At 36.6% G+C, this 21,705-nt stretch overlaps 1 protein-coding gene across 2 annotated transcripts in view; it reads left to right on the top strand.

Moving 5' to 3' along the window:
* Positions 1-21,705, top strand: part of TPP2 (tripeptidyl peptidase 2) — a 53,278-nt gene that overhangs the window by 12,925 nt on the left and 18,648 nt on the right. The window contains exons 10-24 of one of the 2 annotated variants that reach the window (XM_065626894.1): positions 769-868; positions 2,427-2,575; positions 2,703-2,818; positions 4,351-4,519; positions 6,363-6,520; positions 7,872-7,948; positions 8,871-8,977; positions 10,484-10,638; positions 11,495-11,611; positions 13,179-13,279; positions 15,288-15,384; positions 15,647-15,784; positions 17,604-17,848; positions 18,045-18,123; positions 19,999-20,037. In XM_065626894.1, coding sequence (XP_065482966.1) covers positions 769-868; positions 2,427-2,575; positions 2,703-2,818; positions 4,351-4,519; positions 6,363-6,520; positions 7,872-7,948; positions 8,871-8,977; positions 10,484-10,638; positions 11,495-11,611; positions 13,179-13,279; positions 15,288-15,384; positions 15,647-15,784; positions 17,604-17,848; positions 18,045-18,123; positions 19,999-20,037 — 1,847 coding nt within the window. The remainder of the gene's footprint in view (positions 1-768; positions 869-2,426; positions 2,576-2,702; positions 2,819-4,350; positions 4,520-6,362; positions 6,521-7,871; positions 7,949-8,870; positions 8,978-10,483; positions 10,639-11,494; positions 11,612-13,178; positions 13,280-15,287; positions 15,385-15,646; positions 15,785-17,603; positions 17,849-18,044; positions 18,124-19,998; positions 20,038-21,705) is intronic. The other variant, XM_065626895.1, reaches the window with a different exon arrangement.

The following is a 21,705-nucleotide window of genomic DNA, read 5'->3' as shown; positions in this document are numbered from 1 at the left end:
GTTTTTGAGGGTAAAGCAAGGTACAGTTGACAGGTTGGATTAGTTCACTCAGCCAATGTGGACATGGACCTTGCCAAATTTGTTCGTTAGCTTGGTATGGTGGTTTTCTACCATCCTGATAGTACCTGTATCATAAAGAAAATGCAGCACACACTTTAGGATTGATTGGTACATGGCACAGATGCAATGTGCATCCTCGACATCATGTTCTGAAACTACAACTTCAGCAGGCTTTGACATAGTCATTTACATGCTCTGGGCACTTTGAACTGATAGACAGGAAAGTAATTATGGTCTCATCACTGTGTTTGAGTTGTGCAGATGTGGCCATCTGCTCCAGGTGGTGTAGCTGTGAACCATGTGAGTATGAACCAATTCACACAGGCTGCATTGAGATATGGTTCGTGTAGTTTGTAACAGTGTAAACACAACCAAAGGGGTGCAGAAGAGCGTAGAGACGTGTCATAGTGATCTGTTGTGAAAGAAATGTAGAAGGTGAATATATTCCAGTTGAATAAAAATGAAACTTTGAAGTTCACATATTTTTATATTATACAGTATGACTATCAGCATTGTTACTGCACAGCATGCTGCTTTACACTTGCTTTGTAAAAATATCTGGATTTAATGAGGTGGAAAATATGTGTTTCCATTTTCAAATGTCAAGCAAAAATTATTCTCATAGTGATTTTAAAACACAGAAATATTTTATTTTTGCTTTTAATAAAAATTCATTGTACATCTAAAATGCTTGAATGTTTTTTACAGGTGTTGGTGCCTATGTATCACCTGACATGATGGTTGCTGAATATTCTTTAAGAGAAAAACTGCCAGCAAATCAATATACTTGGTCATCCAGAGGGCCTAGGTAGGTTATACTAAAAGAACAAATTCGTTACTTTGGTGTTTGGATTATGTAATTCAAAATCTAAAACTTGATCATTAATACCAGAATAAAACTCTTTCTTTCCCATGGGAAGAGTCTGCTGTTCTTGGAAGGCCTTTGTATGTTGGGCTCTAGAACTCCTGAGGGAGGGGGAAGACCTCTGATCTGCCTTGTCACAACCTGTACTTTTCAGGAAAGTGTATTTGATGAGCGCAAGCCTATTCAGAGATTATGAAAGTTGTTAAAAAGTTGTTTGGAAATCTGTTCTTTTTCTGAAATTAATTTTCTCAGAGGACTTTTTCCATAACACTTATTTCATTAAGTTAGTGTGGTGAACTGTTCTGTTGGTGTTGAAGATTAAAAGAAATATTGTTACTGCAGTGGTATTACTTATGGCTTCAGGGATGTTGCTGTGATGGCACAAATTACTCAGGGTTTTTGCTTGAGTCCAGCAGAGGTGTGGGTAGGCAGAAAAAAAAAGCTTTTCTACCTCACGTTATAGAAAATTATCTGAAAGATCTGTAAAAGAAAATTTAGGGGCAATGAAAACTTCAATTTTTATTTTGCATCTCAGGAGTATTTGATAGTAATTTGGTAGCCAAAAGAAGAAAAAAAGAATAGCATCTCTCCCTGAGTTCTTGCCTGTGTTTAGACTTTGGAATTCTTCTTGTGAGTTGTACGGTTACCGTGTACTGTTTTTTTTATAATTTAGCCTGATTTGAGGCCGATTTTAGACATACAAAGCTGTTAGTGTGAGATAGAAATACCCTAAAATACCCTGCCTCTCCAAAGAACTTAGTAGCTCAGGCACAGTGCTGTGCTTACTCAAGTGGTGCAATTTTTGTCTATCCAGAGCAAGGAAGATTGAGTATATCTGGCTCGTACAATTAAAAACTAGATGCTGCTTTAACTGTGCCGTAGGTACCTGCTCTGTTCTTAAATATGCCTGGGCAAGAAAGAAAGGTGACTTAGGCCTACGCGATCCTGGTCACATCTTGACATTCCCTTTTTTATCTTCTTCTCGTGCTTTCCTTATCTCAAGTTCTGTATTGTAATTCAAAATTTGACCTAGTAGTGAAGTGGCAACATGCAAAATTAGAGATCTGAGTTTTGAATCCTTGTTAGTCTTCCTCTCCCTCTTACTGTTTTTCTTTAAAAATAACAACTGTTAAATAAGCTGTGTAGAATACTAATTTATGTATTGAAGTGTTTAATAGGCTTGTTTACATGCATTTTTCTAATTCAAATCCTGGAAGATATTCTGCTGACTAAACTGAAGCCTGGTGTAGAGTATCGAAGGAGTGAAAGTTTAGAAAATTCTCACTGTAAAGCAGGCATGGCTTATGATTAGTGTGACATTTTTGATTGCTACTTAGTGGCATGCTTTTTCTTGGGTTTAACGGGCTAATGGATTTATTGAAGTAATATACTTTTGAATGTTCCCTAAAGCTAAAATTACCTTTTAAGTGCATGGATTAACTTCAAGAAAAAGTATGCAGAAAAAAAATTTTGTTTTTCAACTATTCTGTTTTAACACTAGCACCGATGGAGCCCTTGGAGTAAGTATCAGTGCCCCAGGAGGTGCTATTGCTTCTGTTCCAAACTGGACTCTGCGAGGAACACAACTCATGAATGGTACATCCATGTCTTCTCCTAATGCATGTGGAGGCATTGCATTAGTATTGTCAGGTAATATGCTAAAATGCTAAACATAGATTCATAGTCTAAAAGAGGTTAGATGCTTTTTCCTCTGGAGAAAAAAAGCTTTGACTTTCAAATTTGCAGTGTCTAATAATACCCTTATTTTTAATTTCAGGACTCAAAGCCAATGATATTCATTACACTGTTCATTCTGTCAGAAGAGCTTTAGAAAATACTGCAGTGAAAGCTGAAAACATAGAAGTATTTGCACAAGGACATGGTATTATTCAGGTACTTGCTGGCAAAAAAACCAACATAAGTAACTACCAGTGGAAAACTAACCCACCAAAAAGAGCAGCTTTCTAGATGATTCTTGATTCTTAGATATGATTGAGGGAGAAGGGCATGTAGTAGGAGGAGGAATGAGACAGTTCTTTCAGTTTCAGCGTGCAGTTACTATAGAAAAACTAGACACATTCTTAGACTGAACAAAAAGGTACATGGACATAAAAGTAGGATGTGGGTTTTTGTCACCCACATATGGATTTTGATGCCTAAATTCTGTCCTAATGTCCAAAAATGTTTTTATGCGATTGTCAGAGAGAAAGGAACTTGTTCTGTGCAGACAAAAGCTGAAACTGTAAGTTCTGGGCGGTGGAAATACAGAGATACCCACGCTAGTTCACAAAGCAATACAGCTGCGGTTGTGTGATGACTTTGCTCTGGCCCTGGACTGAAAAGTCTGTGTTCATTGTATCCTGACTTCTAAGTAGCTTGGAAATCTACAATGTGATCCTTTCTATGATTAAGGCGTATTGACTGGCAATCTCCCTATCCATAAGCTTAGGTTCTTAAAGTGCTGCTGCTGTTTTTTGCCTGCAGTCACTGCCATCTTAGTCAAATAGAGGTACTGAGAGTTTGTTCTCATGCTTAAAGACTCTAGATGTTAAATGCTTAGCACTAAACTCACATTCAGGAGATGCTAGAACTTAGTAGGTAACATCCACTAGGCACATCTGTAAGACCAAGTTTGATACAGAAGGCAACAATGGAGGTAGCCGTATCAAACAACATTGCCGCAGAAAAATGAGAACACCCGTCATACCTTATGATTTAGTGGTCTGTGATTAAAACGTGGGAGATTGAGGCTGTTTTGTGTCCTCCACTTGTCTCAAAAGAGAGTGCCTTAATCTCTGCTGGTGAAGGTAGCTCACTGTGAAGTGTAAGAGAATTTAAGGTTTTTGGAGTCAGTAGAATACGAAGTGAGATAGAATAGTGTCTTTTTAAGACAAAAAGGTGAACTTGCCATCTGAGTTTACTGTGACAGCTCATTTACTTAACTCCAGGGCTGGATTTCATGACCTGGTTCTCTTATATCAATATATAGGACTTCTATGGGCATTCCATATTGCTTGTTACTTTTGAACTGCTCAGCTTCTTGTGTTGTATGGGAGGTTTAAATGCTTAGCTAGTGTTGCTCCACATATGAGAAAGGCACTAAATTAATAGAGTAGGTCTGAACCTTTGAAGTCCTTTTTGTCTTTGAAGTCATCTCTGAAAACTTGTTACACATCTTTCGATGGATTTAAAGCAAAGGAGATTTGTCTTTTTTAATATTCTTGACTTTCTGTGCGGCTGTTGCAGACTGAAAATGTTGCCTCATTTTCTATACTGAGTATTATGTGAGAGGCAATCAGTGTTGCCCAGGTAGCACAAGTTACTTCACTGTTGCTGTACTTGCTGAACACTTCAGGCCAAAGAGAATATGCATGAAGTACTATTAAGCTGAAATTTGTTAATTTGGAATGTGTTCTTTCTAACAGGTTGATAAAGCCTACGACTACCTCATTCAGAATTCATCATTCACAAATAACGTGGGCTTTACGGTTACTGTTGGCAGCAACCGTGGAATCTACCTCAGAGATCCTGCCCAGATAGCTGCACCTTCTGACCATGGGGTTGGCATAGAACCTGTCTTTCCTGAGAATACAGGTAGGAAAGAGCTTTTGTATGCAGGGGAGGGAAATAAATTGTAATCTTTAAACAGAAAAGCTGTGATAATGTTGAGTGATATTAATCTGTTCCATAAAAGGCATAAGTACAACTCTAAATTTCATGGTAAAGGAAGGCATGCAGCTAAACAACTTTTCTAACCTCAGACTTATAACTGCAGCACTTCCATGTTTTGGGGGAGTCTGCTTCGTGCTTCCTCTCACTGAAAAAAGGGGTCTCTCTTTGTTCTGAAGAAGTTTAAACTGAAGTTGTGGGGTCAGGAAAAAATAATGAACTATCCATAATGTTTCAGGAAATGGTAGAACTTCAGAGTTTTTGTAGATAACACTTAACAAAGAATTATTAGTGTTACAAACATGGAAGAACTTAACCAGAAATTGGTTTCTCAGTTATTTAAAGACTATAAAGTCTAGATTTGGACTTGGCATCTAAGTTTCCACAAGCTGAGAAAAATCTTAGTTTAACAAACTAGTGTTAAATTCAGTAGCTGATAATGGATAAACATAAATATATCTAAAGGCAATACAGAAGTTGATACACGTTCTAGTTGCTCACTAACAGGGTAAGAGTAACTTGTGCAAATCAATAAGGTTTGACATCTTTTCTGCATAAGCCATTTTGCCCTGCTTTATTAAATACAAATTGCAACTCACTGAGAGACTGGATTGCATTATATTAAAAAAATGATCCACATGAGAGCTTGTTACTGAGATTAATTCCTTTCCTAAAACCAGTGATCATCAACAAAGTTGGCATGTGACAAAGAAGTGAGTTTATTTTGGAGAAGAAAGGGTATGAATCAGGACAGGTAACTGATTCAGAGTAACTTAGTTGTTTGACAGGTTACATTGCAATTGCTTTTAAAATTTACTGGATGCCACTGAGAAAGAAAATAATTATAAGATAGGCTCTTTTGCAGGAAACAAAGTTTCAAAACATAGTTACACGTTGGTCATAGGTGACTGGCAGGATGTTGTTTCCCTAGTACCTCTCCAGTTGTTTCTGTGCTGTGTCTGGTGTCTTCTACAAGACTGAGTTTGAGAAACTTTAGTTTAAGGGAGGCTGATCTGCTCAGTCTGTCTGAAATTCTCTTCTAGCTTTTATTGCTTCTCATGTACCTATGAGGAAATTACGTTTGATAATAGAGTGCTCTTTTCTATACTTGGCAAAGATGTAATGAAATGTCTAAATTAAACTAAGGTTAATTAGCACTAGAAAACGTGGAAGTTCTTTTCAAAGTGTCATTAATCTTTAGAGCAGGAGAAATCTGTTTTTTATCACTAAAACATTGTAGCTAGAGTTGGGGTGCTTTTCTGGAAGCTGTGGTTTAACCCATAGCACTTTTAATAGACTTTACTTCTTGCTTAGGTTGCTCTAGAATGTAATTTGGTAATTAGTGTAACCTTCAGAATCAGTGCAGTTGCTGCTTATTGTATTTCTCTGCGTTAGGCAAGACTTTGTATCTATACAAGAAAGTTTATACCTGCTTCCAGATTGTTGTAGATAACTGAAGCATTGTTTACCAACCTACCTTTGGCTTTGTCAGCTTTGACTGTTTCAGAGAGGGAAATTTCAAAGTCGGGTACAACCTTTATTTTACTGTACACTGCTGCTATTCTGTTTTTCTCAAGTTAAAAAGAAATAATGTAGAGTACTCTCCTTTGTGGAGAATCTGACATCTATGGACCCGAAGGACTTGGCTCCTCTTACATTTTATTGATCTGTACATTTGGCTTCTGTGTACATAATGGCAAATACTGTGTTATAGTAGAATATGCACACATTTGTGTTATAACGGTTTTTGAAATTTGTTTCTGGACAGAAAACACTGAAAGAATATCTCTCCAGCTTCATTTAGCTTTAACTTCAAATGCACCATGGGTCCAGTGTCCTAGTCATTTAGAGCTTATGAACCAGTGTCGACACATAAATATCCGTGTGGATCCACGTGGCCTGAGAGAAGGACTACACTATACAGAGGTATTGTACATTATACAGAATTATTGAAGTATTGGTGTTCTAAGCAACATTGTGTGCCCTTTCCTTTTAATGTGGTAACTATCTAAATTTCTTTTAGAAGTAATTTTTAAAGAAATACAAGCTGCATGTTGTACAGACCAGAAAATACTGCTACACTCCATTTCACTATACAGGCTGAATCCAGGGTTCAGCAATAATTATGCTGTACAATGTTGTATAGCGCATACCAATCGGACTTCGAGTATCTGTGTTTAAAAATAAAAACATATAAAAATACAAACCAAATAAATGATACATTAAGTGTGTTGGTTTTTTTCTCTGGATATATTATCACCTTTGACTATCTGTCTCAGTCCCATGTTATTGAGGATAGAGATCTGTGTTTTTATGAGGTCTTAAATATTTCTCTGTGGTGTCTAAAGGACTGGCCAGTCTTTTGTAGTGTAGCCATGCACTCTTACATGGACCCAAGGTTTTGCTGTACCTTGAGGAGTTGCTTGGGTACAGTGACAGAACCTGTTTTTTTGTTTCCTCACATCTACCTCATCCCATTTTGGAAGGTGAAAGAGAAAAATGTGTGGTAATGGCTGTGTACAGCAGAAGCATTTTGCTGACTTTGAGTGGCTATGTTTAAGTTTGGACAAATTTAACATGAAAGCTATTCAATTTCTCATTTTCTCTCCCAATCATCCTCTTTCACTCCTGCAAAAGAAACCCACCAACAGAAAATGTTTTCCAGCCCTCTCCATCCTCATCCCAAACCTTATATTAATATTGAAATGTTTCCATTGCATTGTAGTTGATCATAATGAAGAAAATATCAGCTTGCTCTTTAGAAATGACTTGCTTAAGATGCTTAGAGTTGCAAGTCTTCTATGGTATCCCTGGGAACATTTTAGTGGAGGATGGAACAAATTTTCGGAGATAGTATTTAAAACTTGGCCATGAAATCAAATTGTTTTTTCTCAATCATAATTCTGGAAATCAAGGATTAAAATATTTTTAATTTTTAAAAAAAGCTGAAATAAAAAGGCCATTTGGTACAAATTCTGAGTTGAAACTAGGTGGAGCTTTTGATATAGGGACTATCAAATATGGGTTGAAAGCTTGAAAATTTCTGGGGAAAGACTGAAATAAGTGAGAAAACTAATATTTTTTTTTTTTGGTTAGTGTTGCTGTTTTACTAGTTCTAGGGTGACGGTGGTCAAATGATTTTTTTTTTTTTTTTTTTTTCTCCCTCTCAGTGATAACTACAAAGATTCAAAATACTCTGACTGCTTTAAGTTTAGTGTTGTCTTCTATAATTTCCTTTTGACCAGAGATTTTAAGTGGCTGTATTTTATTTTGTTAGGTGTGTGGATATGATATAGCAATGCCTAATGCAGGCCCTCTGTTCAGAGTTCCAATAACTGTTGTTATACCCACAAGGTCAGTAAACCTGGGATTTATGTGCATTTTTAAAGTTTATTTTAGTTTTCTGTACCCACTTGTTATTTAATTCACCACCTTCTTTCTTCTGGGAATTCTTGGACTTACTACTAACATTAATAAGGGAGCAAAGATCTGAAAAGTTTCTTGCGACTGACATTTGCTTTTTTGTAGTTTTGGTCCTGGCAGCCAGAAGGCAATCTGTTCAGGTGGGCTTAGCCACAGTTGCTACAGCTTCCTGGTCCATCAGAATCCAGATGACTTCTGGCTTGTTGACTGAAGTATTAATCAATATACTCATAGGTGTAGGTCAAATGGAGGGGTTTTTTTTATTTCTAACTGGTGGGCTGGAGTGCATAAAGGCAGGGGACATTACTTGGCAGGTGAACATTGGGATAAACTTCCATCACAATTGTAATACAGGAAATTTAGAGTTAGTATTGTGCCCGTTATTGGTTTGAATGTATAACTTCAGCGATGTTTATAAGGAAAGAGAGTATCTTGTTAAAGCAATTCAGTGGACAATCTACCATAAGGAAAAAAAGTAACTTTTCTGTAATGCATTCATAGAAATATTACTTCTTACCTTAGCTCACTTCAATGAGAAGTCAGCCAGGAAAAGCAGATCCACTGAAAACCAGGATTCTTTGATACTTATTGTATGTTTAAGCACAGTAACTTTGAGGTGACAGGGAGGGTGTCTACATAATGCGGTGGAACTGATGTTTTAAATCTTTTAGATACATTGCGCTGTCAGATTCTGTACTAGTACAGATTGAAACAATTGGTGCTGAGGACTAAATAGTCTCATTATACATTTTTTGAGAGTATTTTTGCATTTTAAACTACTGTAAAAAAAAAAAAAAAAAGGCTTCACAGCTTGTTTGATTACTACTGTTTGTGTTTTCTTTTTGACATACAGAGTAGATGAATCATCGAGCTATGACTTGACATATACAGATGTTCATTTTAAACCTGGTCAAATCCGAAGGCACTTCATTGATGTTCCACAGGGAGCTACATGGGCTGGTAATGAAAATGAACACATATAATTAAATATAAATAAATGCATCTGTCAGACTTGACAAAGTTGGTTTGAAATAATTTTGAGTTCTGCCTGAATAAGAACTGAAGGATTTGACCCATGAATACATAAAGTATTCATTTGATTCCAAGCTCTTAGAGGAGTGATTTTGAGTTATCCCATGGTTTCTGGTATCGTAGGATCCTGATTCTCAGTCTCCTAGAAATCATCAAATACAATCCGAAGTCATTGCCCATAACAGGAGAAATACCCCATGTTTATGGAAGAGTATTACTGTCTGAGCTTTGCCGAGTTTTTAAGGTGTATGCATGTAGTGTTGAAAGATGTCTCAACTGAAGAAAATGTTTTTCATAATGGACAAGTAGCTCATAATTCTGCAGGGAGGGAAAAAAAAAGGGTTTTTACTAGTTTCCCTGTGTGACCTATTAGAGAGCAGTGTAGGGGAAAGGGACCTGGGGGTCCTGGTGGACAGCAGGATGACCATGAGCCAGCACTGTGCCCTTGTGGCCAAGAAGGCCAATGGCATCCTGGGGTGTATTAGAAGGGGGGTGGTTAGTAGGTCCAGAGAGGTTCTCCTTCCCCTCTACTCTGCCCTGGTGAGACCTCATCTGGAATATTGTGTCCAGTTCTGGGCCCCTCAGTTCAAGAAGGACAGCTAACTGCTGGAGAGAGTCCAGCGCAGAGCCACAAAGATGATGAAGGGAGTGGAGCATCTCCCTTATGAGGAAAGGCTGAGGGAGCTGGGTCTCTTTAGCTTGGAGAAGAGGAGACTGAGGGGTGACCTCATTAATGTTTATAAATATATAAAGGGTGGGTGTCACGAGGATGGAGCTAGGCTGTTCTCAGTGACAACCAACAGTAAGACAAGGGGTAATGGGTTCAAGCTGGAACACAAGAGGTTCCACTTAAATGTGAGAAGAAACTTCTTCTCAGTGAGGGTGACAGAACACTGGAACAGGCTGCCCAGGGGGGTTGTGGATTCTCCTTCTCTGGAGACATTCAAAACCCGCCTGGACGCCTTCCTGTGTAACCTCACCTAAGTTTTCCTGCTCTGGCAGGGGGATTGGACTAGATGATCTTTTGAGGTCCCTTCCAATCCCTAACATTCTGTGATTCTGTGAGATCACTAAATAATAATCCTTTCAAGAATCTTTCATTTAGACTGAAGTTAGTGATAAGACTCTTAATTTGGAATTCAGCAGTAGCCTGTTGAGTACAGGTTATACATCTGTACTATCTGATTAATGTTCACCGTTTAGTTGAATCATATTTCTCTTAGCTGATCTCTGAACTTAGCTAGTTTTCCTTAATCTGAAAGGGTCTGTAAATTGCTGATATGTAAGCGTTATTCATATATGGAGCCACTTGGGGTACTGCATAACTACTTAGACTACAAATTATTAATACCTGTGAAACTAGTGTTTCTCTGAGTCTCTGCTTTCCTTCTGTAATTCTTGGCTTTTGAAACTAAACTTTTTTCTTTAATCTAGAAGTGACAGTATGTTCGTGTTCAGCTGATGTGACTGCCAAGTTTGTGCTTCATGCTGTTCAGCTAGTGAAACAAAAAGCCTATAGAAGTCATGAGTTCTACAAATTTTCATCCTTACCAGAAAAAGGATCATTGACCGAAGCATTTCCTGTCTTAGTAAGTTCCCTTAGGGTGGTGTGGGGGAAGAGAGAAAGTAATATATTAGCGCATAGTGATTATATCTGGTTGTCAGTTTCGGGAAGATCTCTAATAGCTTGCTAGTGTTTCCTAATTATTTGATATTACCCTTATAACACATGTTAATCTCTTCAGTTTGATGCTTGTTTAAACAAACCAGTTTGTTTCCCTTTCAAATAGGGACTATGACTTGTTGCATAGATGTAGTTCAGCATATTTTGCCTTTAGTACTTATTGTGTTACCCAGGACATCTCCTTGATGTTGAAGCCAGGTGATAACTGACTGGCTTCTATTCACATTGAATAGATTCTGCAGGCTTAGCTTGAACAATACTAGCTCTTTTCCTTATACACATTTTCTAGGACATGCTTATTAAACTCGTTTATGAACTAACCTGTCTGCCCAGTATAAAGGACAGGAAAGAAAGACATGACATATAAAAGCTGTACCTTTCTCCATCAGCTATACCCCTGGCACTCTAGGGCTTTTTTTTGGGGAGAGGGTTGTTTGGTGGGTTTGTTTGTAGTTTTGGTTGGTTGGTTTTTTGGTTGTGGTTGTTTTTGTTGGTTAGATTGGATTTGTTTGTTTGTGTGGTGATGGTGGTGTTTTTGTGGGGTTTTTTGGTTTTGTTTTTTTTTTGTTGGAGCTGTCTTGTGTTTTCTGGGCCAAGTATAATGTCTTATTTGGTACTGTACAAACACACAATTGGAATAAACTGTACATTACAGGTTTTTTTGAGCTATACTCCAATTTTTTTTGTCTTGGTGTAAGGGAAACTGAGGTAAATAGGAGAAGGTGAGAGCTTGTGTCTAACTTTGTGCTTTTGTCACCCAGGCTGGAAAAACCATTGAATTTTGTGTTGCTCGGTGGTGGGCAAGCCTTAGTGATGTTAGCATTAATTACACAATTTCTTTCCATGGGGTACTTTGTGCTACTCCTCAGCTAAACATGGTAAGTCTTCCAGAGTGTTTATTTTGAATTATTCAAGTCCTATGGTATGTCAGAATAAAAAATGCTTTTCTTCATTCTTGCCTGTATTTAGAAAGACGTAAGAGTATCTTTATACATAGAATGTTCATGTTTTCTCTTAAAAATAGGTGAATAGGAATTCAGTCCCACAGAAATACCTGTTACCATTATTTATGATTTTTTCTATGCCTTATCATTATGAATCGGTAGGGAAAAAATGTAAAGGAAACAACAAACACCAACAGAAAGGGCATACTAAGAGGCTAAAACTATAATTATACTTTCACTAGCAAGTGTTTGTGTGAACTTTGCTGAGACCACAGTTCTTGAACTTGAATATCTAGACTACAATTGCTAAAAGACAATATTCTGAATACCGCTTTCAGAATAAAATGTCATTGAAATTTATTTTCTGCTCAGTGTTTTATTGAGATATGCTGATTGGCTTGAGATTCATTGTTTAGGGCATTTGAAAGCACAGTGGATGGACAGTGTTGTGATTCCTAAGGCTCCATGATACTAAAGGATTGAAAAAGTTGCTGAAAACATCAGTATCCTAATATTTACAGTACTTTTGCCTTGCTCCTGTGTTGTTTGATGTCCTACGCAACTTGGCTTGGCTTGACTGTGCTTCCCTCAGGAGAGAGCTCTCTTTGAGAGCTGAGGTAACAATACCCACGTGAAGAAGCACCATGCTAATTTACCTGGGCTTCTCCCCTTTTTCAGCTAAGAACCAGAGCAAGTTATAGCCATCCTCAGGTGAATTTGGATGTATTCAGGCTCTAAGAACTTAATAAACTAGGGGGAAAAAGAGTGGATGCACTGTACAAAGGTACCAGGTCTTGAACCAGTAAAGCAGGAAAAGAAAAAGCTGGTGGTGGTGGTGTGCACAGCAGCTTCCCCCACCCCAGCAAGATTAGATGAACTGAATAATGGAGAGTTAAAAATGCGTGAATACAAACAATTTTGCCTTTCCTTCTTCAGCACCTGTAACTTCATAAAATAAATTTTAAGAGTGCTGATCTGCTGGCAGCTTTGTCATTGGATACTGCTAGAAAAAAAAGTTTTCAAATTATTTTGCATATCACTGGCCCGTGTATGTAGTATTGTTTCTATTTTGCAAAATCAAACTATTCTGTAATAATAATCCTAAGTGGAAGCACCATAGAATACTTGCATTTAGATTCTAGATGAATAATACGTGTATTTATTGAATTACATATTCAAATGAAATCATTGCTAATACATAAACAAAACTCACTCCTACCTGAAGTGTGACTTGTACAGTTCTGTACAAAGTTCTTTAATTATTAAGGGGAAAAAAATTATAAATAAGACTTCAGCTCCAATTGCTAAAGTTTTGCAAGACCCAGTGTGTCAGCTGTTGTGAAATAGAGATAAGCTTGTGATGCTTTGAGACTCATACAATATTACTTCTCATAGGATAGATAAATACAGCTTGTGTTGTGTTTTTGAGGGACATATCAGATGATCCACAGCTGATGTTATAAGTGCACAGAAGCATAATTGTTATATACTCTTCCTTTAGCATGCTTCAGAAGGCATCGTACGCTTTGATGTCCAGTCCCTGCTGAAATATGAAGATATTGCTCCATGCATAAATCTCAAAAGCTGGGTTCAAACGCTCAGGTAGAGTTTCTGGGGAACTGTATTGGGGAAGTGGGAAAACTATTCATATGTAGTTAAAACAATAACAAGTTAACAGTTACATATTCTTGTCAAATTTTAAGTGGGTTTGGAAGCATGAATCAAAGTTTCTTACCATTCTCTTTTTTTGTTCCTGTTAACTTCAAGACAATTTGAGAATTATGGTGACTTTTTTTCTGTACAAATTATTTTCCTTTAGCAAATTAAAAAACAAAAAACAAAAAACAAAAAAACCCCACCCACACAAAAAACCCCCCCACACAACCATATTTACAGAAATATTCCATTGCTTCCAAAGGAGACACTTAGAGGTATAAAGAAACAAATTGTAGAGTTATTTGGTGCTATTGTTCATTTTGTTGGTTTTTTTTTCTAAGCAGTTCCTTCAGGTCGTGCCCAATTTTGACCTGCGAAGACTCTCTTCTCTCTGGTTGATTGGAAGTGTTTTTGTAGGATCTGGTGCAGAATTTGGTCTGGGAAGTTGTTTATCTTGTCCGTTTGACACGTGCTGATTTGGAGGAGAAACTTTGTTGGAAAATTCCTAACCAGTGCAGCAGTTACTAAAGTTGGTCACTTCAGGAGGAGAAAGAAATGCCGTACAGTTTAAGCAATACTTTTAAGACTTGGGCCAGACAATATCACAGTGGTCAGTAATTCAAAATTTTCAATTACGTGGGCCTCTCGGTGAAGACCTTGGCCTCTGTCTGGGACTTTTGGATACTTGTAACTGGAACTGAGGTCACTAGGAGTTTGCTTAATGAACATGTCACCTAATGTTAGGTTCAGAAGTACCCAATTTGATATGGCTTAAGTGAGGAAATAAAGCTATCCCTTAATACATCTTTATCTCATTCTCGATTTGGAAAATGAAAATGCTCTTAACTCCTTGTAATATTTGAGACATTCATCTGACAGTAAACTAATAAGAAAATATTTATACATTAAGGTATGAATAGTGTTTCTTGAGTGAAGTAATGACTCATAACATACAGGAAAGGAAAGTGCTGAATGGCTTCTCATTCAGTCTCTTGAGTTTCAAATGCTTTGAGGCAGGGTGAGTATTAGAGAGGTATATCAAGTGTGGTATTAGTCTGTACTTAACTCTTCTGTCAGCAGTCTATCTGGTGTCCACCAGACTAGGAAACGTGGGTTAAATCGATCCGTGATCTGAGCCAGCACAGATATTTTACTGGGGGACTAGTTTGTGTTCTTGGCAGTGAAAGAGCTGACAGGATCTTATAGAAAAATTTCTATCATGTAATTAAAGGTTGTCAGAATGTGTGAATGAAATGTAAATGTAAATGATGCCACACCACTCTCATTCTACTGTTCTTTATTTCTGAAGCTCTTATTTTCGCTTATCATTATTGCTTAGCCTATATTCTTTGATGCTTAATGTCTAAAGTGTTTGTGCTGCTCTGAACTGTAGTTTGTCCTAACTGTATCTGAGTTAATATACACTTCACAGGTGGTATTCTTCTGTGTTGCTACTCTGATTTCTGTAAGGCCCTTGACAAATTCTATTCTGATATAACCTTTTATAATAAACAATTGTGAGCTATTTATTCTGTTTTCTAATTATCGTGCCATTAATCTTTCAATATATGAATAAAAGTGCTGATTTTGGTATGGATGCTAGAGATTTAAAGTAACTTTTTTTTTTCCTAATCCTGAAGTCTGGGGTTTTTTTCCCCATTTTTAATTTTTTGTATGGCCTTTAAATTTGAGAATTTAGATGTGCTTGATAAGTTCTGTGGGCTTCTTTCTTTGGCAGTATCTAATGCCACTAAACTTTTGTTTTGAACTGACATTGACTTTAACTGAGGAATTGATGCTGCTTTGATAGTTACAATATTTTAAGAGGTGTTATTGCATGTGCTGGATTCAGTTGTACTTCAGAATATGCTTCTGCTTAAGCAAGACAAATTTTGATAGAGGATACATGTTTCTTAATAGCAACCTTCTGTTGTTTATTGCTGTTTAACTGCAGACCAGTGAGTGCAAAAATAAAACCTTTGGGCTCCAGAGATATTCTACCAAATAATCGTCAACTGTATGAGATGATCTTGACCTATAACTTCCATCAGGTAAGGCTTATAAGTGGTTGTTTTTTAAAAAAATCATTAATAAATACAGCATGTTTTCTAAAAACAGATTTTAATTTCAGCTAGCTTTCTGTCTGAAACAATGTCTAGATTCACACTCTACAGTAAAAAATCTGATTTGGTTCTCTTTAAGAGCTGCTGTTTGAAATGGGCTTTAGTTCACTTATCCTTTTGAATATGTGTATAAGGATTGTACTTGTTTTATTCAGTATTGGATTAAATGCTGTGACCTTTCTTTTAACAGCCGAAGAGTGGAGAAGTAACTCCAAGCTGTCCACTTCTTTGCGAATTGTTGTATGAATCTGAATTTGATAGTCAACTCTGGATTATTTTTGACCAAAACAAAAGACAAATGGGTTCAGGAGATGCCTATCCACACCAGGTATAGAGTAATGTATTTATTTTACCTTTCATTTTCTGCACGGTGTGAAAATTTATGTTCTTTTTCACCCCTCAGGCCTGCTATTAGCTCCTAACATATCCTGATGCATAGCTATAATGTTCTTATATCTTCACAAGACGACAAGTTCAGTGGTGATATATTTATATGAAAAAAAGTAATGGTTGACAGGTTTATTTCCATGAAATAGAACGTTAAGATTTTTTTTCTTTTCCAAGAAAGGATAAAGAGTTATGGTGTATTTAAAAAAAAAAAAAAAGCTGTTCACTAGCGATTTCGACTGGTGCATCTGACGAAGTGAATTCAAGCTCATGTTATCTTTGTTTGGTTTTGTTACAAAGATGATACCTTGACCTTTTAGGTGGAAAGGATGCGTTGTTTTTCTGCAGGTCTGACTTGTCTGCTGATAGATCAGAAGCTTCTGTATCCATGAAGGCTGTCTTGTGTGCTGTTGGTATCTTCAGACAGCTTTTTAAATGCTATAGCTTGGTTTACTTCCTGTTGCTGTCTTTCAAAGGGAGTTTTTTGCACAAGACTTGTAGATACTTCACCCCCTGTGGGAATCACTTTCTACTGGAACAGACCATGTGTCTGGATCATGCCAGGGAGCTGAGAAATAAAAAATAAAAAAAAACAAAAACAAAAACAAAAAAACAACCATAATTTTTTTTTTTTTTACCAATCCAAAATCACAGTTGAACTTCATCAATGTGGTGTTTATTTTGATAGATTGTTCATTCTGGAAGTGTACAAAAGATTAACTTTAAAGCATGTCTTTTGAATCTTATAAATCAATTTCAGAAATTGCATTATTTAAATTTCTATTCCTTAACCTGCATTTTTAAGGTGCTGTAAAATCTAAAAACCACCAAAGTAGTCTAGTACTTACACCTGGTGGACCACCATGCTGTAAATCTCTGGTGTTGTGCATAACAGAACAATTCGAAATCAATTCGAAATTATTTGAGGAAGAAATAGCACCAGGAAACATGACTGCCTAAGCCAGGAGAGGGAGATTCTGTGAACAGAGTAGTTCTGAATTATTTCCTTTTTCTACTTAGGGCTGCCTTTTGTATTATAGCAGCAGAAAGGAAACTTAGTGTGCTGCTGCTCAAAACATCCACATGGTGCCCTTTTATGTTGATAGAAATGAATGTTTTCAAAACTAAGAATTTGAGAGTCTGGGATTTTTTTGTTGGGGGGTGGGGGCAGGCAGGGTTCATTTTTTTTTTTTTTTAAATAAATGGAGATGATGTTATCTGCATATTCCTACCTGAATATATAAAAAGCTTTGCAGAATCAAGACAAAGAGTCCGTCAGCTCTTTAAACTGCAGCCTTGAATCTCACGGGAATACTTGGTCCCTTGGTGTGAAAGGTGGTACGATATTTGAGACAGTAGTAGATGTCCTGTGATCTAAACCACAGAACACCCAAAGTTACATAGTAAACTGAAAGTGTATCAAGGAAAACCTGGTAGAGGTTAGAACTGAAAGTGTAGCAAGAATTCTGATTATTATTTGAGCAGTTGATACAGGATTAGATAGGAACAAATTATACCAGCCTATTTAGTGGTCTGAAAATGATGGATTTTTTTTTTTCAGTCAATGTAATATGTGTTTTGGCTACTATCAAGTCTTGAAAGCACTCTATTTTCAGGAAATTCCAAAACTAAGCAATCTAGCATATTTTAAATGGCTAGAGCTATGTGGATCAAGAAGAACATGACAGTTTTATTGCCAAGTTTTTTTGTGAATGGTGAAGTATTTAATCTTGACATTTATGAGAACTTCTTTCTTTCAGTATTCTGTGAAACTGGAAAAAGGAGATTACACTATTCGGTTACAAATTCGTCACGAACAGAACAGTGAGCTGGATCGCATCAAAGACCTTCCGTTTATTGTTTCTCACAGGTTGTCAAGTACCTTGAGCTTAGATATTTATGAAAACCATAGCCTTGCTCTTTTAGGGAAGAAGAAATCCAACAGTTTGACATTACCACCAAAACACAGTCAGCCATTCTTTGTAACATCTCTGCCTGATGACAAGTAAGTTACTGAAGTCTTGTTTTTCTCATCTACATCTAACCAGCTACCTCTGCACCTACTAAAATACTTTGATAGTGTCTACCTGTTTAGGCTTGGCAGTTCCTCTTGTGTCGGTCTTTTTTTGGGTTCTTTATTGTAGTCCCCATGGAATATTAATGAACCTGATTTTAACACTGAACTTTCTTTGTTTGAGTAGGATACCTAAAGGAGCAGGACCGGGATGTTATCTTGCAGGAGCTCTTACACTGTCTAAAACAGAACTTGGAAAGAAAGCTGTGAGTATTTGAAATGGATGACAGCTTATTTTCCTGAAACTTTTGAACTGAGTGAATGGCATCCCAGGAAGTGCTGTGTTTCATGGTTTTATTAACGAGCACTAGGTTTAGTAACATAATACATTTTAGAAGCAGTTGTTTCATTTTAAAGTAAGTAACTTCTAAGTAGTTCTGTTTTTATTTACATCTGATAATTTCAAATTTAGTTGCATTTTCTAAATTGTGAATTCTATTTCTTTCACTCTGAGTCTTTGTATTTCTAGAAGCAACTGCTTTTTTCTTGCTGTGGAGCCTTGAAAAGATTTTGTTTAATTGCCTAGTTTGGTATCGTTTTTGAATGAAAAATACATGCATATCTATTTGTTTGTGCATATTGGTTCTCTGATACACAGCTATACTCTTCCTTGCATGCATAGAATTTTCAGCAAAAATGTGTGCTTTCTTAACACCTACATGTTAGGTAGTAGGAACTTTGACTCAAATGTGTAAGCAGATATTCTTACCTGCAGCTCACTGATGTTGTCAACCACTGGTATGACTGTATGCTCCAACAGAATGATGTAAGATCTCTGTATATGATGCAAGGAAAAAAAAAAGCTGGTTTTTGGTCATAATACAGCATCCTGTAAAAAGCTTTTTTCTAACTGGTATCATCTGTAGTGCAACAGCGATTATCGTAACCAGATCACTCTTGTATGTATCTGGTGCTAAGGTATTTAGAATATTCCCTTAGTTATTTTTAGATAGATGGCAAAGCTCAGAATAAATTTGAATCAGTCCTGGTGACTGTTAGTATTTAGAGGTAGTTCTGTGTCCATATATCACTAGATGTGGCTGAACAACATGTGCAAAATTAGAGTATGTTTTCATATAAAATATGTTTCTGTGAGTAGGTGGACACATACCCTTATATCTTGTTGAGTACAACAGTTTAGTTTATTCACTCTGATTTGGTTGTAGGTAGTACTTTTGGGCAGACTGTGTGTAACTACAGGTTAGAAAATGTCAGGAGAATTTATGTATCAATGAGGAAAACCCCGGTAATTATGAACTCTAAAATACTTAGTTTTATATTCCTTTGTGATTCCTGCAAGGTTGCAAGTATAATTTCATGAAATTCATGGTAAATCCATTACGGTAAGTGTAGTATAGTTTCCCTAGCTTGAATTCTGCACTTGCTTGGACTATTGGTTGTAATTCTTATCTATCCTATTTTAAAACTAGAATATGTGGTTATATATAGTGATTTCTGGGATGGGAGGTGGGAGGTAGGTAGGTATCACCTGTCAGATTTCCTGTGATGAAGAATACCTAAGAGCTCATGAGGAGAGAGATTCTAGCTTTGGTGTGTCTCATGTCGTAGTTTAAGGCACTACTGTCACGGTTGTATTTCACTGGAAAAAGGACAATATAAAATAGTATCAGATACTTTCTGCTGCCTTTAGTATGTACCAGGAGACAAAAAAGAACAATTAGGCAGCAGTAGTCTCTAGGTCAGCAAATGGGATGCAATGTGAGAAAAAATATATCTAATTTCTGTATATTTATTATTAAATAGAACAATGCCACTAAACAGTCAAAATCAAAAATCTATACTTTCGAGGCTGAGTTTCTGTAATTTGTTAATTTAAGCTAAGTGGTTAACAACACTTGCTTTTCTTACAGGAATAACTGACTCAATACACAATAATACATTGTTTTATTAATTTTTAAGAACTGAAAGAGCATGCTTTAAGAGCATGTTTGATGATAGATTTGACTCTAAAAGTTTGAAAATCTGTAGGTTGAAGGTATAACCATAACTGTACAGAGAAGGTGTCTCCATCCTGTGTGGTGTGTGCATGTTTTCTTACAGTATGTTATTCTAACTCCCAGGGGCAGTCTGCAGCAAAGCGACAAGGAAAATTTAAAAAGGTACTGAATGATAGTTTTTGAAAAAGATATACATAAGTCTTTTTGCATATGACTTAAAGAATTTGTCTACCGGTATTGGTTTTTAATTTGTCTCCCTCATCTACCTCCTTAGTCCTGAGTTGCTTCAGCACCTTAAGTATGTCTACTGGTAGAATGACAAAACACTGCTGTAATACAAAGCTGAGAGGCTTGTGAGCATCTGGATACTTCTGCAATAAGTGCTGTAAAAACGCATGTGGTGATTAGTGGTCTGTAATTTTTCTTTTTATTAAATACTCAGGAATCTTCAGTGCTTGTGGTCAAGATTTTCTGTGACAAGTGGTTCTACCTGTTCTATTCTGTCTGCAAATTAAGAACTGAATATGAACATAACACTTTGATGTAGAATTGAATATATGACTGTATACCACATCTACTGAATTGAGAGCTACCTTCATTACAGTCACAAGAAAGCAGTTTTTTCGTAGGAGGGGTGAACTCGATGGAAAAGTCTCTCAATTTGTGATTCTACTCACATTGAATATAACTTGTTATAGGCTACAGTTTATACAGTGATGTAGCAGGTGCTAGAATTTACAGAAATAATCTTGGAGCATGTATAAGATAGTTCAGGTAGGGAGTTGAGTAACTTTTAACATAGCAGTGTTTTAATATTGTGCTTTCTCATTCTTATATTAAGTAATGCAATATTCTGCTGGCAGTCAGAGGCTGAAACAGTCTTTATAAGAAAAAAAAATATGCTACCTTTATAAAGCTACTGTCTTGTTTTGCTCTTACATTGTAAGCCTATTTACATTCTCTTGTTTTCAAGGTACTGTGTTCAGGAGTGGCATGCAAATTAGTCAGGATTCTTGTTAGCAATAAGGCATGAGAATCATCCATAACACAGTTAATTGCCATAATCTGTTATTTTGTTTAACAGTGAGCTGGTAACTGAGCCTGCTGATTACTTTGGTCTTGGTTTAATAACTGTGTGGAATGTGATTAGGCTTTACAAGAAGGATTTTACTGTGCATTGCTGCAATTTTATTTTCATGCTGCATCTGAAAAGTATGCAGATCACTTTTAGAAAGATGATTTAAAATCCCATGTGAATGTACAGCTTCCTGATGAATAGGGTATAAAGTCTTCACTAAGGGAATTTCTAACAAGAGAGTTAATAAACTCTAGTCATAATTCAATTTGCATAGCAAAACCTATCAAACAGATCCAGGAGGCTGCTTGTTCTGGTTTTAAATCTTGGTTTCAGAACAGATTCATGTTCATATCTGAGCATTATCCCCACTCAAGCCAGAATAAAAACTGTTCTTCTTCATACTTTTACCTCAGATGTCAGCATACTATGATCAAATAAATAAAATACAGTGTATTTCAGAGCATTGATCCATAAGAGCTCCATTAATGAATATATTTTTCTGAGAATGCAACTCTGAGGGCTTCCTAGTTTACAAGTTTTGAATATTTACTCTACCCTGCCATAAGTCTACATACGTTTAAGATGTTTTCCAGTATGGAAAACATGTTTATATATTTATTTTGTGACCCAGTCAATCAAAAAGCTATGTGTAGATTTTTCATATTTTTCACAGACGAGTCCATGCCCTCTTGTGGGATTAGGAGTGTTAATTTACAAGTCACATTTTATATATGTTTTTTTCTCTGATACTG

Source organism: Caloenas nicobarica, chromosome 1, assembly GCF_036013445.1.
Source record: "Caloenas nicobarica isolate bCalNic1 chromosome 1, bCalNic1.hap1, whole genome shotgun sequence".
NCBI classification, from domain to species: domain Eukaryota; kingdom Metazoa; phylum Chordata; class Aves; order Columbiformes; family Columbidae; genus Caloenas; species Caloenas nicobarica.
Note: the sequence above shows the minus strand (reverse complement) of the source record. Positions and strands in the feature narration are given on the sequence as shown.